Here is a 16,590-nt window from a genome sequence, read left to right on the forward strand (position 1 = left end):
TTAGAGATTTGTTTTTTGGGAATAACTCATTTATTGTCAGCACTCGTTTTCTGATTAATTATCAGATGGTATAGATGGGTGTGTTTATGAGGGGTTTTGGTTTTCTGTAAAATAGAAACAGTGACATGAACATGGGTATACATAATTAATAATAGTGATAATTAAAGATAGTGACACTAATATGCATGCATGCATAAAATAAGATGAATAATTGAACAAGAACATGATCAACAAATGATTGAAAGCAAATATGAGTCAAGTTGTAAGCTTTATATTTATGGAGTGACATTTGTGGGTTGTTTCAAGCTAAAGTTGGGTCAAATATGGACCGTTGGGTTAAGTCCTATATTTAAATGTTTAACCCAATAGTTGGGTTCGTCCATATTTGACCCAACTTTGGGTTTAAACAACCCATCATTTTTTAAGAGTGTGCATGTAGCGCCGTATCAAGTGGTTTACAGCATTTTTTCCCCGTATAAAAATGAGAACTCATGTATAAAATCAAAGATTGCAATCTTACTTTTGCATTTACACACTGGACCCTGCAAATCAGGTGAAATATAAACACTTATTTAATATGCTGCTGTAACTTTACAGGGCAATTGTGGCCTAATGTTTAAAATGTCCGAATGTCGCAGGTTCGAGTCTCAGTATCAGCAGAGAAATGAGGTAGGGGAGTGAGCAAGTCTCTGAACCCCAAATTGCCCACTGCTGCGTGTGTGTTCACTGTGTGTGTGTGCACCTGGAAGGGTGAAACGCAGATCAGAAGATCAGAGAATGGGACTTTGCTGCACGTCACAATAATTTCTTTATCTGACGTCTCCGTGCGACGCTGAACTGATCTTCCATCTCAGTGAGGTCGGCGTGGATCATGCGGTTAATGCTTAAGGAGAATTGTTGGCTCACGTAATGTGCTGTGCTGTATAATGAGTTATCCTGAAAGTACACACATGGAGATTTAATAGAGAGGTTGCAAACATTAGCTTTTGTTACAAGTTCCTAGAGTAACAGGTATAAAAACTACTACCAGTAGTATAACATAACTACTGTAAAATATACGTATGATTAAGTATAATTCATGCAGAATTGTTCATTCACATATACCTCATCCATGGGTGAAAGTTGATTGACTTTCACATCAAGTGGTGTCATGCCCTGAATACACATATTTTCAGTCTCATCCCCTCCGTTTTCACACTGTAAGTCAATGAGAGAGAGAATGTTAAGGGCAATTCACTAAAAAAAAGAGGCTGTGGATGTTTTCCTTTATATCAGGACAGGAATATAAGATCCAGTAAAACTGTCTGTGTTTAACTCCACAAAACACACAATACAGACAACAACATTAAAAACTACTACAAAATGTTTGAGATCAGTGTTTCTGATTAAGCTGCCTGAGGCTTTCTGAATATTTTTGGATTTGAAATTGATATCCGCTTCATGCCAGTAAATCAGCTCCCGTACGATTGCACAAATCTGATAAAATCACGCAAAAATGCAAACCATCAACCTCATTTTACATAAGAGACGTTAACTGAAACAGAAATACTGGTACTTGAGATAATAGAGATAAGATCAGATCACGAAATACGATCAGCAACATGCAGAAATAGCCTAAAATAAGTCCATGATGTTTAACGATTAAACCACACAATAAATCAAAATGAGGGTTTAAACAATAATTACAAAGTAAATAATACAGCGATTTGGATGGCAAGAGTTTCCCAAAAGTTTCTTGTTACATTGTACATGTATTCTTTTTTAAACTAACAAGGTGACAACAGATGACGGCACCATTTCTGACAATAATAATATTTTAAAAAATCATAAATAAAGTAAATACCTCAAAAACGAAGGCAGCACAAACAAAATGTATTTTGTTACCAATTTTATTATTATTATGCGTGTTGCAAATAATAGTGCAAACAGGATCTTACCTGCTGTTCCGTCTTCCTCCAGTTGTCTGTTTTAAAAACATTAAACATATTTAAAATGTTTTTTTTTGCTAAAAACATTTTTATGTCTTTAAAGTGTCTTTTATAGACCCCTTTTGTGCCGACGTCACAGTTACGTCACGGCGCTAGCTGGAGGCAGAACAAAGTGTAAACTGGAGGCGGCCAATACAAACCAGCCCAGATTCGGCTACATAATAAGGAGCTTAAATTATTGTTTCTTCTATTAAATGTGATTTTGTTGTGTTGTTTGGTGCAAGAATTGATAAATATTAATATGCTGTATCTGGAACTTTTATTTCTAGAAAATATTCACATCATTAAAATCGCACTGTAAAGTTTGCTGTTTACATTGCTGTCGTCTCGGCGCTGACTCGGCAGAAAGTCATGTACATGAGCATTAGGCACATGGTTATAGGCATCTAAAGATTTATATGCCCTCAATTTTTTCTTTACAATCGGTTTCTCTATAAGGTAGGTGTAGAAGTCAGGCCACTCAACCGAGGTAACAAATGTAGTCAGATGGTCCATGCATTCAAAGATATGTATAGAAAGGCTAGATATGTCGTCCATGCTGCTGGCCAATGGAGGTCAACGTCAACACCTGGCGGCCATCTTGTCACAGGCAGCTCGCTCACTGGTAACATTGTTTTAATGGTACATGTACTTTTTAAATCACCATAACTTGCTCAATTTTCTACCGAATTTCAAACAGTCTGGTTTGTTATAAACGGCAGAGATGTAGTTATGAATAATAAGTGCATAAATAAATAATCATCCAGAATTATAGCCACGTTAATAACGTTTGTAAGAAACCAAACCGTTTGTAAATCCGTCAAGATTTCAACGAGATAAGAGTATTTCTTACATCAGATAACACAGAGCCCGCCAGAAAGCCTGTCTGTGACAAGATGGCCGCCGGTGATGACGATGGAAACTCCGCCGTAACATATCTAGCCTTTATATACATATCTATGCATGCATTGAGTGAGCGTGTAGGCGTCTATGAGGGTCGGCCAATCTGGTTCAGTCCGTTAAAAATAACTTTTGGAAATAACAATCGCGGTCCTGGACACTGACCTTACACATTAAGATAAAATCGGATTTTCTCCAGTCATTCTTAAAAAATAAGCTAACAATACTTGCTAACTAGCGTTAGTGAAGCGGCCAGAGGGCTCGTTCTGCCTCCATCTAAGCTCCGCCCACAAAAAACGTCACCATGTTTACCAACTGAAAAGGGGTCTATAGGCTATGTGCACAACCGTAGTTTCGAACTTCCGCTTTTGTCAGAAGTTGGCGTATCAGTTTCCGGTCTACGACTGGTCATCCGCATCCACTAATAAACAAAGAAGATGAGTGCTGCTGTTGTACGAAAAAAAGAGTTCTTAAACACATCTAAGTTTCTCAGAACTGTAGTGGATCTAACCTCCGTTTCACACCCGTTTGCAGTGTGTGTTGCGGTGCAGGAGCGTGCTGTTAGTGCGTTCACATTTAGGCTATTATGATGCGTTTGCACAGTGAATAACTGATCCGCCGCTGTACAACAAAAACATACTTATTATTTTTATTTAAAGTCCAGAAGTTATGCTGCAACTTATTTTTAAAAACAAAAAGTTGTGTCAGCATTGCGATTCTTAGTATGCACGTTTAAACACAATTTAAACAATGTAAGTTACTCCATGCATTACAAGTTGCTCAAGCAAGTGGTCAAATATTTCCTATATTAAAATCGCAAATAATTTAAATTAAAACTTGAAATTGACAAAAGCAGCCGACTTGCCTTTTCGTTTGCATCTTAATTTCAAAACAATAGATCTTGCATGTCACAAAACTTATTTTCATTCTGTCTGTCGAGTTCATTCTGTCGCCTGGTTGAAGTAAATTGTAGTTTTCCTTGATTAAATGTGCATTTATGGTGATATTACTACATTTTATTTAATTAAACGCATTTATGGTGAAATTACTACATTTTCAGGTCAATCTTTATCATTTTGACCACCAGCGTTTGCAGCACAGCAGAAATAGATTCGGTGTGGAAACGATCGCTGTGCTGCTGTTATATGTAGCTACCACACCAGTGAAAAGTGAAAGCCCTAACCTGTTTACATGGTGCGTAGGAGACTGCTGTGCGGCACTTGCTCTGCTTCAAGTCGCTAACAGCCATTTGAGCTTCTACTGCTTCCGATAAACACCAACCTTCGTGCGCAGTGGCTGCACAAAATAGACATTTTGATCGACGCGCAAAAAATAATAAAAATATTAAGTATGTGATTGTTGTACAGCCGCGGATCAATTCACTGTGCAAACGCATGTGAACGCACTACAGCACGCTCCTGCACCGCAACACACACTGCAAACGGGTGTGAAACGGAGGTTAGATCCACTACAGTTCTAAGAAACTTAGATGTGTTTAAGAACTCTTTTTTTCGTACAACAGCAGCACTCATCTTCTTTGTTTATTAGTGGATGCGGATGACCAGTCGTAGACCGGAAACTGATACGCCAACTTCTGACAAAAGCGGAAGTTCGAAACTACGGTTGTGCACATAGCCCATAGTTAATCTCAATGTTTCACTTGTAATGTCAACTTTTTGTGATACTTACCACATTTTATTAGACGAGAGTCCTTGTTTCGACAGCAGGTCACAATAAACACGACCAGAAGCAGAACAGCAACACAAAATACTACTATAATAAATGGAGACCAATCTTGTGCTGCAATGATAAAGAGATCAACCAATCAGCAATCTCTAACTGGTGTTTGCACCTTTCTGATTGGGTTGTAACCTCAGGTACATGCTCTAAAGATGGTTGTTGTTGTTACATTAAAAGACTTTTAGATACTCACAATTGACAGATATATAGAATCTCCTGAATGTTGAGCTCCGGTTGCCGGTGATATCAAGATGATAAAGTCCAGCGTGTTCAGTTCTTGTGTCCCTGATAGTCAGAGATCCGGTTTTGGCGTCCAGCTGCAGTTTGCCTCTGAATCTCCCATCAGCGCCATCAAATACAGCCAAGCTCCTATAGCTCATGTTTGCTATCACAGAGTCTCCATATTCACTCCTCCATGTTATAACATCGTCTCTTTGTATTTCAGAAACACCAGATTGTAGGGTGACAGAAGTTCCCTCCATCACCGACTGCCTAATCTCTTCATCTGTCTCGACACACAGTAAAACATAGGAGAACAAAAGTAGCCAATGATCAATGATCGGCTAATTTAAAAAACTCACAGATTTGAGTTTTGCACCTTTAAATCAATAATTGTAGGGTTGTACGGCTGTTCGCATATTATGAGTCACATTTAAAACAGAAAAAAAGTGTGAAAAATGGTATAAAACGGTACATTTCTGAGAACTTGGCACGTGCGTTTACATCTAGATTTTGAAATTTGTTAATGACCCTGGGATGAAGGATTGATTCAAGCATTTCGATATTAAAGTGACTCACCAATGATGAAATCAACTCTGAAAGTCTTGTGTGTGGTGTAACCGCTGCCGCTCTTGGTGATGTCTACTACGTAAGGTCCGGAGGTGTTGGCTCTAATATTAGTAATAAAGAGCGATCCACTCTTTTGATTCAGATGCAGTCTGTCTTCAAATCTTCCATCAAGAACATCAGCAAAGATTTCAGCTGTTTGATTTTTTAGTTGACCAATGACTGTGCCTTTAAACCTCCAGGTTATCTGATCATCTCTCTGTATTTCAGTAAAACCCGGCGATAGAACGACAGAGTCTCTCTCCAGTACCGCCACGATCGTCACTCCATCGGACACTGGATTATTCACACCTAATGAACAGGAAGTGAGCAAATACTTTCACCTTAAGTCTCAAACATATCTCTAAATACCTCTAAATACTTTACATACTCACCACTGACATTGAATGTCTTTGATGAAACCCCCATGGCGCCGTTGATCACAAGTTTATAAAGTCCAAAGTCTGTGAATCTAACTTTCCTGATCTCGAGATCTCCAGTCTGATTGTCTGGCTTCACTGTGTCATTGAATCGATCATTGACATATAAATTGCTCTCATTAGATTTACAACTAATTCTAGCAATGACATCTTCTCCAAAGCTCCACTCAATTAAAACACATCTCTGTAGTTCAGTAACATCTGTATGTAGAGTGAACGAATCTCCCTCAATCACTGATACGTTCTTCACAACATCTGTCTCGGCAACAGACACATCTGTAAAACACACAGAAACAGGTATTCATGTTGAACTTCAGCAGAAATAAAGTAAGCCAAATAAAAGCAGGGGGGAAAAATCACTTAAAGAATATGAATGACAGAGTTACTTCAGAGAAATCTGATGAATTAGAAATTAGATTTAAAAAAAGCTTTTGTAACATTATAAATTACCATTCAAAAGTTTTTGAAATACATTTATAATGTCACAAAAGCTTTCTATTTCAGATAAATGTTGTTCTTTGAACTTTCTATTCATCTAAAAAAATCCTGAAAGGTCATTTTTTTAACATTTTAAAAAAAAATCTACTGATTACTCGTCTTATTTTGGTAGAAAATAAAGGCACCTCCTTTGGTGAGCAGAATCTAAAAGTACTGATCTAAAACAGTTTAATGATAGTGTATAGAATCAAAAACTATGATAAAATCATTAGGTGTTTCAAACCCGGAAACGCTTCCTAAAACACGTTTCCTAGCAACTCAAACCAGACGCATATTGGAGCGTTAAAAAAAAATCAATCAAAAAACAAAACAAACAAACAACTCAACACTTACCGTGCACAACCAATGAGAAAAGAAAGGTTAGTACAAGGTTCTTCATACTGGTGATAAGTTGAGTCCGGCGATACTCCAGCATGGATTGATCCAGCAACTCAATCCCCACATGTCGAGTGCGTGTCGAGGATATGGTTCAGAAAGTCACGTGACGGACATTAAAGAATCTGCGTGTTTAAACTTGCTTAAAAAACTAGTACAGTCGAGTCTAGTTGACCTTTAAGGCTTTCTATGCAGCATGTTGTTTATTTTACCACTATTAATTTACTAAACCTACTTTTTTGGTTGTTTTTCTGTGGTTTGGTGTTTAGTGGGGGATAAAGAATAACCTTTACTTACATTCTGCAAGAATGACATCAGATAGAAAAGGTTCCTCCGTTTAGGAAAGCAATATACATAATATTTCCTGTTAAATGTTTCGAATGCTGTAGAGTCAAGCTTTAGAGGTGGATTTTGAGAATAAAAAAATATCTGCAAGGTTAGACTACAGCATATTTTTCCCAGGTCATAATTCTCCACGGAGTTCTCAAAAAAAGGTGCGGGGCTTCAGGGCTTGGGTTGAGCCCGTTCATTTTACACATTCATACAATACGTACATGGTACACAACAACAAAGGCTTTTTTCTCCAAATTTAAGCCAAATCATGAGATTCAATGAGAGGCAGTGAAGACATAAAACATAATGAATGCATAATGGGAAAAAATAATAATAATTTTCCCCCTCACCTCTGAACTGAAGCCTCCTTGGCATTTTCTGCGTCATTCACTCTCAACAATAAAACTAACTTCTGACTCTGTCTATTGACACTTAGTCTTTTTCAAGACAACTTAAAGTTTGTCTACAAACTTTATCTAATTGTAAAGTGTTACCGAATTATATGGTAATCATCATGTGGCCTACATGTTACAACTGCCTTATTCAAGATAGTGGCTGGCCATCACAATTAACAATCACCATCTTTATTCAAATCTAGGACTTTGATAAAATATATGTGAAATAAAAAAAATACTGAAAATAGATATTGTAATATTCCAACAAAACTTGTTAATCTTTCAACAAGTGAAATAGACAGAGTTATTCATCATTGTGCAACACCATCATTTTTTTTTTTTCATTTTGATGTCATTGCGACCTCTATGAAAATGCTGAATACGGCGTGGGTGCGAGCATGGGCGTGTTGTGACGCGCAAGAGCGACTGATTACATGGAAACGTGAACATCACGTAAGTAGACTATCCTGACTCTTAGAATTTGAAATCTGGATGCATTGCATTCACATTAGCCCGCGAAAACCTCAACTTGTGAACACACTTGCCCTATGAAAAAGTGCGGGGGATAAATTTACGTTTTATAAAACGTGTTGGGGGTTAATCTCACCCATGAAGGGAGTAGGCTAAAATAATGCAGGCTACGCTCCTGAAATTAAACAGTTCCCACTTTGTTGAGAAAAGTGTGTCTTGTTATTTCTAATTGGGTTTTCTCATTTGAGTTTGCCTTAAATATGCTCATATTCAGAAAACAAAACGTCCCACCTGTGGGGTCTGTGACTTTGAAACTATGATAGAATGAATGGCTGAGTGTTTAAGGTAATTTCCCCTTCATAATGGTGTCGTTAAAACATCTACAGTATAAGCAAGGGTGAACAGACCATATAAACCAATCAAACCTTGACCCATGATAAGATCACATGATGTGTCAAACTTCGCTCCTCGAGGGCCATTGTCCTGTAAAGTGTATCTCCAACCAGCGCATTATGCATTTCTATGGAAACAGGGTTGAGATCTGGTGACTGTTGGGGCCATTTTAGTACAGTCAACTCATTGTCATGTTCAAGAAACCAATTTGAAATGATTCCAGCTTTGTGACATGGTGCATTATCCTGCTGGAAGTAGCCATCAGAGGATGGGGACATGGTGGCCATAAAGGGATGGACATGGTCAGAAACAATGCTCAGGTTGGCCATGGCATTTAAACGATGCCCAATTGGCACTAAGGGGCCTAAAGCGTGCCAAGAAAACACACCATTACACCACCACCACCAGCCTGCACAGTGGTAACAAGGCATGATGGATCCATGTTATCATTCTGGTTACGCCAAATTCTGACTCTACCATCTGAATGTCTCAACAGAAATCGAGACTCGAGTCTTCAACTGTCCAATTTTGTTGAGCTCTAACCAGGACTTCAATTTTCCAAGATAAGTGCCACCATTCAATGATAATATTAATAATTACTAAAATTACAGTTGATTAGACTCAGTCACTTATTGTGACTAACAGTCAGTTATTTCTGATCACAATCGCAATAATTTCATGACAAGCTGTCAGATTATGGAAAAATAATTTGTATTGACATTTATCACATAAAGCAAAGTATTCACAGTAATTATATAAAAAAATAAAAATAAAACGAAACTCAAACATGCCTTGCATATAAAGCTTTTGACCAGATGCAACAAGTCTTATTATATCACAGTGAAAGCATACATTTCCCATTCCCTTTAACTCGAAGTCAATTGTGAGGATAATATGGTGCACTTGTTCAATATTTTTTTGGGCTGAATTTCATCTTTTACTAGTAAATCAGCTCCTGTGTGACAATCTGATAACCCCACACAAAAATGCAAACCATCCCTCTCACACCACAGACGTTAACTGAAACACAAATACAAGAGATACGATCAGAGCATGAGATCCGACCAGCAACATGCAGAAAGTAATCTTTCACTGTTTGAACTGAAAAAGTTTGATCAGATAATTCCATGATGTTTAACAAATAATCCAGGCAATAGAACAAAATTAAGAGGCTGCTTAAAAATCACAAAACTAACATTTGCAAAGTAAACAAAGCAATGATCTAGATGACAAGACTGCTGTTTTTTTTTGCCAAAAATGTACTGCTACTTAATTATAGATCTTTTTTTAAAATGACAAGCTGACAACTGATGACGGAATCAGTATGGACAATAAAAAAGCCACAAAACAAAAATATGCATGATTGTTCCTGATGCCCGTTAAAAAACAAAACAAAACTTAAACCCAAAATACTTCATTTGTTATATCATTTTTTTTTGTTTTTGCATTTTTTGTTTTACGAGAGACTCTAGCCGTTTCTCAATATGTGTTCTTGTCTATAATTGTGAAACGTCATCAGTCGCTGCCAAAGTACCGTTCAAATTCAAAGTTCACATCTTGCCAAGTCAGAGAATGTCTAATTGAAGAGAATTGGCACTGGCTGGTTACTTCCGGGTACTGGACTGGCTGCAGTAACAGCGCGGTCGAGTGCAGAATGAATGGGAGTCAATGGGGTTTCACCCCCATGAATCCACTTTTCTCAGGATGTAATTTTTTGTCAAGTAATTTGAAAGTTGCGTTCAAAGGGGAGGGCTAAGATAGGCTAATACACTCAGCTGAAAATTGCATTTTTAAGTTCACTTATCTGTTCTAAAAATCCGTTCAAAACTGTGATGACGTCACACAATAGCAGAATGCTAGCGTGTTCCAGCCAACAACAGCCTAAGAAATCAAAAGGACATAACTCGTTCATTCGACTTTTGGCTTATAATCTATTGAACTTGCGCAATCAACAATAAAATATATGTTAATTTAACGACAAGCAGGTGAAAGAGACACTTTTAGCCGTTTAGCCCCCATAGACTCCCATTCATTCTGCTCTCGCCCGCGATCACCTCCAGTGGAATTCTAATGGAACTGCAACCAGGATGCATCTCGCACCAACCAGCAAGCGTTTTTTCCAGAGGAGAAAACCCGCGTAATATCAAAATGCTACTGTTATTGTGTCATGAAATGTAATTTTAAGAGTGTTTCAGGGGAGAATGTGGTTGTTTAAATCTCAAATCTGTGGTTTACTTATAAAGATAGCCGCGCCTATTTGAATAATGCATCTCACGTTTTCGGAGTTCTGACATCCAAGCCTTCACCGACGCCCAGCGCTCATCAACCCCGACTGGAACAGCTTTTCCTCGGCTAGTGCTTCTGACGTTTGCCACTGGCTCTGATGTCTCTCTCGTGGATAAACTTGACGTATAATTCGTCTTGTGGATAAATCTATCTTTGGTCTCATTAAACTATAGTTTGTTCCATGGCAAAAAATCGTTTTAACTTATAGCCTATTAGAGCTACTTATGTTTGAATTGTTAGCCATATTTCTCATTGTAGCTTATACCTTTTAGTCTAGACATTATCGATCAACTGACATTTAACAAAAAAAGGCTGGGTTGTGTCATTTTATTTTATATAGCCTACTTTAATATATATATATATATTAAAGTAGGCTATATAAAATGTCAATAAAAAAGCAATAATGATTAATATTTTTAAAATGAAAACAAAAAGATTGTTCATTTTGTTTTTAAATATGTATATCAATAGTCTCTGGTGAAGATAATCAATGTACGCATTGCCTGCACCATATGGCCATTAGGCTAATATGTTTAAGATTTTTTTTAAACGAAAAGAGGCACAGTGGTGTTTTATAACATATTTCGTTTTATCGTTGCCTAAAATATAGGCCTATAATAAAGAGATAACCGGAGTAGCCAGAGCGTGCTGATGACGCGATCAAGTACGCTCTCTTCCATTTGCAGAAGAACCGGACTTGAGTCCTCTCGTCCTCAGGAGTTCGTTCTCCTCAGTCAAACTTGCAAGTCCGAACTACAAAGGAAGCAAGTCCGAAGTTTGCGTACTTGGTACTGAGAAACGGCTTCTGTTTCGACAGCAAATCACAACAGCAGCTCCAACCACGACCAGATGCAGAACAGCAACACCAGTTACTGATATAATCAATGGCTGCCAATCTTGTGCTGTAATGATAAAGAGAACAGCAATCTGAGTATCCTTTCTGTCCTTTGGTTGTCAGTATCACTATAATATTAATAGTTTACATAATTAATTTTAGTTCATTTCAGAGCAATTTCAGAACTTATTTTGACAGTGCTGATCTTATTTATTATTAGCTTACATTAAAAGACTTCAGATACTCACAATGGACAGAAAGATTGATTCTCTTGAATATGGTGCGTCGGTTGCTGGTGATATCAAGATGATAAAGTCCAGCGTGTTCAGTTCTTGTGTCCCTGATAGTCAGCGATCCGTTGTTGTCCAGCTCCAGTTTGCCTCTGAATCTCCCATCAGCGCCATCAAATGTAGCGCCGATCCTATTATGTATTTTTGCTATCACAGAGTCTCCATATTCACTCCTCCATGTTATAACATCATCTTTGTGTACTTTAGGAATACCGGATTGTAGGGTGATAGAATTTCCCTCCATCACCGGCACCCTATTCTCTCCATCTGTCTCGACACACAGTAAAACACAAGATTAAGGATACAGTAAAATGACTTTAATAACTTTTTTGAGGCCGGCAAGTTTCAATCCCTCAAAAAGCCTATGGAGGAGAGATCCAGCTCTCAGATCTAATAAAAAAAATCGTAATTTGAGTTCGGAAGATGAACAAAGGTATTACAGGGATGGAACAACATGAGGGTGCACTGTAAAAAATAAAACCGTAATTTTTACAGTAAAAAAAAAAAACTGCAGCTGTGGTTGCCAGAACTTTACCATTAAAAGGATGGTAGGAACATTAATGGTTTTACAGACTAAACTTAAAATTTACAGTAATAAACCGTATTTCATTTTCTGATAAAGTATTGATTTATCCACCTTTTGAAGAATTGATATCTGTTTTGTACCATTGTAATACACTGACAACCATCATTCATCACAACAGTGATGCGTTACATGAGCAATCAAAGCTCATCACAAGTAGACTTCCATTAGAAAGTTAATACTTATTTATTGAAGCTGCACTGTGTCATTCACACAAACATTAAACACCATCATTGCATCAAAAAATGCAATAAACATTCATTTAACAACATTAAATGTAATATAATACCCTAATGTACCTAACTGATTAGAAAAAAAACAATGAAACCATAAGGAACCATATTTTTTTTCAACAAAAATACATAAAATGTGAGTGGGAGTGTCGATTTACAATTTTTCACTGTAAATTATACGATGAGTTGTTCTTTTTCACTTTCAAAAACTGTAAATTTAACGGTATTTTACTGTAAAATTATATCACAGTTATTTACCGTGTTTAGTACTTAAACTTTTTGTTAAACAATTAACAGTTTTGCACTGTAGCATTTTTACAATTTTTTACCGTTAAAATCACGATTATTTTTTTACGAGGGTGAGACAGAATTTTCATTTTTGGGTGAAGTATCACTTTAAAGCATTTCGATATTAAAGTGACTCACCAATGATGAAAGCAACTCTGAAAGTCTTGTGTGTGGTGTAACCGCTGCCGCTCTTGGTGATGTCTACTACGTAAGATCCGGAGGTGTTGGCTCTAATATTAGTAATGACGAGCGATCCATTCTGTTGATTCAGATGCAGTCTGTCTTCAAATCTTCTTTCAAGAACATCAGGAAAGATTTCAGCTGTTTGATTTTTTAGTTGACCAATGACTGTGCCTTTAAACCTCCAGGTTATCTGATCATCTCTCTGTATTTCAGCAAGACCCGGCGATAGAACGACAGAGTCTCTCTCCAGTACAAGCTTCACTTCATCGGACACCGGATTATTCACACCTAATGAACAGAAATATTTCTGTCAGTGAGCAAACACTTTCACCTTGAGTCTCAAACCTCACCTATATCTGATGTACTCACCACTCACATTGAATGTCTTGTATGCTATCCCATTGGCATTGTTGATCATAAGTTGGTAAAGTCCAAAGTCTGTGATTCTAACTTTCCTGATCTTGAGATCTCCAGTCTGATAGTCCAGCTGCAGTTTCTCTCTGTTACAGTCAACTTTGTTCTTATATTCACTACTGATTATGACATCTTCTCCAAAGCTCCACTCAATTACTCCATAACTCTGTAGTTCAGTATTTGTATGTAGAGTGATGGAATCTCCGACAATCACTGATACATTCACATCAACTGTCTCAGCAACAGACACATCTGTAAAACACACAGAAACAGTCATTTACATTGAATTTTACATTAAATATGAAAGCAGAAATAAAACCTAAACAATATAAATGACAAGTTTAAATGAAATTTTTTTTTTTTGCAAAATGACTGTTTTGCTGTATTTTGGTACAAATAAATACAGCCTCGGTGAGAAGAAGATAATTATATAAAAAAAAACCTAAGAATAGTGTAAAATAAGAAAGGAAAAAAACACACAAGGGGTTCGAAAACACGTTTCCACCATTAAATAATAACAAAGCATTGCACTTACCGTTCACAACTAAAGAGAAAAGAAAGATTAATACGAGGCTCTCCATACTGATAAGTTGAGTCGGTTGAGACACTGAGACTCCAGCATGGATCCAGCAGCACAACTTTATAAACCAAGGGCGTCGAGGATCTTATTGTTGTCAGAAGTCACGAAACTGGAGTGAGGGGATTTGCTGGCACTTGCTCGTTTCATTAGGCGTGTCAAAACTCGACTCCAAAAACTGATACAGTCGAGTATAGTTATAGTTGACCTTTAATGCTTTTTTTTGTTGAGTTTATTTATTTAAAGGACAACTCCGGCGCTAAATGAACCTTAAGTCTAATTACACATTTTTACCTAGTCAACCGTTATCTGAGATTTGTTTTCATGATTGCCGAATGTAAATAGTTTTATCTCTAAAAACAGTTTAGCCTATAATGCTAGTATATAGGGCATAGAGTAATGACAAATAAAAATCGCTTGTTATTACCACTAAAAAGGCTCAAAATAGCCCCACAGTAACACGACAGCATAACAATGGTCCCTACATTCAAACCGAAGCATTGAGAACTTTGTCAGTGTCCATACAGTTTAATAAGAAGATATTTTATACACACAGTCAACTTCGCGAATACAGGAAGAAGCCATCTTGGAAAAATAGTCTCGACCAGTCGATCTACGAACGCCGATCCAAGTGCGCTGGTGAGATGTGAATAAGGTGATAAGGTGAGCGCGAACAGTAGGCTACGTGTACATATTGAAGAGAAGTAAACGGTTTGTGTTTGTGTTTCTTCTGGAAACAACGGACCATATGAGATTCTGCTCAGTTCAGCGCACTTGGATCGGCGCTCGTAGATCGACTGATAGAGACTATTTTTCAAAGATGGCTTCTTCCTGTATTCGCGAAGTTAACTGTGTCTATAAAATATCTTCTTGTTAAACTGTATGGACACTGACAAAGTTCTCAATGCTTCGGTTTGAATGTAGGGACCCTTGTTATGCTGTCGTGTTGGTGTGGGGCTATTTTGAGCCTTGTTAGTGGTCATAACAAGCGATTTTTATTTGTCATTACTCTATGCCCTATATACTAGCATTATACTAGCGTTATAGGCTAAACTGTTTTTAGAAATAAAACTATTTACATTCGGCAATCATGAAAACAAATCTCAGATAACGGTTGACTAGGTAGCAATGTGTAATTAGACCAAAGGTTCATTTTGCGCCGGAGTTGTCCTTTAAGCATTACTAACATAATCTAACCGAACAAGAGAACATCACAGAAAAAAGACAGAAAGAAAGAAATTATTATGGCTCACCACTACAATAAATCAATCTGGAAAAAGGTGAAAGAAAGAAGAAAGTTAAATGATTTTACAAAAAAAAGATTCCTTCCAAATTTTCACTTAAATTTCACATAATTAAACCTCATTAAACAAACACGTGAGAATAGAGGATACATGTAAAAACCCATATATCAACTGGACCCCTCCTCCTGCAAAAAAAAAAAAAAAAAAAACTGTAAAAAAAAAAACAAAAAAAAATACTGTTGGTTTAACTTAAAAAATTAAGTAACATGGTTACCTTAAAATTTTAAGTTGATTGAACTGGAAAAAGTGAGTTAATACAATGAATGAGATTGATTTAATCAAAAACTCAAAATAATAAGTTATCTAAACTAAATAAATTATTTAAGTTGATTTGACAAAAGAAAAAATGTGATAACAAGTCTTGAAAACATTTTTTGTGTTACTGTGTTCTTCTGTGTGTGAAATATGACATTTTTGCTATGAGAAGCATAATTGAAACCTTGTCTTTAATGCTTTTTAAACCGCATGTTGTTTAATTTATCAAGGTTATTTCAACTTTTGGCTTGTTTTGTGGTTTGTTGTTCAGTGATGGGGCAATAATGCATAAACTTGCATTCTTATGCATGACATCTGATATACAAGTTCCTAATTTTAGGAACATTTTCACCAATAATTCATATAAATAATTGCGCATCTCTTCGTATTTAGGGACATTTGAACTTTTTACAAAACTAAACTTTCCGCCGGATTAGTTTTAACATTGTGTAACCTTTGTAAATCGACATTAAATATTAATTCAGAATCACTTCCTTGCATCAATGCCGCATAATTATCCCAGACAATGCTTTGACGTTATTTCCAGAACGCATGATGCCTAAGGGAACGTCTGTCAATTCCACCAACTCCGTCAAACCTAGCCTTTGTATAGTTTTGAAAATAACTTTTCAACTTCCAAAGCTTAGAAGGTTCCTGATAGGACTAATTTAACTTGAATTTAAAATGATTCATAAAACTTATAAATATCAGTTGAGCCTTGATTTACTTTCTTCACTGACACAGGCGGAAATGAAAAGATACCAGTCAAAGTCCTTTAGGAGGGGAAAAATAGGACAGGATAAGTAGACAGAGAAAAAACGAAAGATGGAGATGAGGAGAGAGCAAGTGTTGCTATAATAATCTAACGAATAATCTAACGCCCACTAACATGGTTTTAAAGATAATTATTATCCCTTTTTTGGCCTTCACAAGTCTTAAATTGCGTATGTCTAGGTCAGAGAAATCCCAAATTTTGAAATAAGTAGGCTAAGTGATACTTGGTGC

At 36.8% G+C, this 16,590-nt stretch overlaps 1 protein-coding gene across 3 annotated transcripts; it reads right to left on the minus strand.

Moving 5' to 3' along the window:
- Positions 1-742: 742 nt before the first annotated feature.
- On the minus strand, positions 743-14,847 carry LOC120486562 (uncharacterized). 3 transcript variants are annotated; one of them, XM_089120962.1, is made up of 8 exons: positions 13,985-14,847; positions 13,405-13,701; positions 12,991-13,323; positions 4,801-5,112; positions 4,557-4,667; positions 1,938-1,963; positions 1,105-1,197; positions 743-936 (listed from the first exon to the last, which is right to left on the minus strand). In XM_089120962.1, exons 1-8 carry the CDS (start codon positions 14,028-14,030, stop codon positions 796-798), a joined length of 1,359 nt encoding a protein of 452 aa, XP_088977088.1. In that variant the 5' UTR covers positions 14,031-14,847; the 3' UTR covers positions 743-795. The 3 variants fall into 3 exon arrangements, with proteins under 3 accessions (XP_088977088.1, XP_039538583.2, XP_039538609.1); XM_039682649.2 differs by lacking the exons at positions 12,991-13,323; positions 13,405-13,701; positions 13,985-14,847 and adding exons at positions 5,406-5,744; positions 5,828-6,148; positions 6,704-8,933; XM_039682675.2 differs by lacking the exons at positions 743-936; positions 1,105-1,197; positions 1,938-1,963; positions 4,557-4,667; positions 4,801-5,112 and adding exons at positions 9,025-11,525; positions 11,707-12,015 and having other exon boundaries at positions 13,985-14,842.
- Positions 14,848-16,590: the final 1,743 nt, after the last annotated feature.

This window comes from Pimephales promelas, chromosome 2 (genome assembly GCF_988280905.1).
Source record: "Pimephales promelas chromosome 2, fPimPro1.hap1.1, whole genome shotgun sequence".
NCBI lineage: Eukaryota > Metazoa > Chordata > Actinopteri > Cypriniformes > Leuciscidae > Pimephales > Pimephales promelas.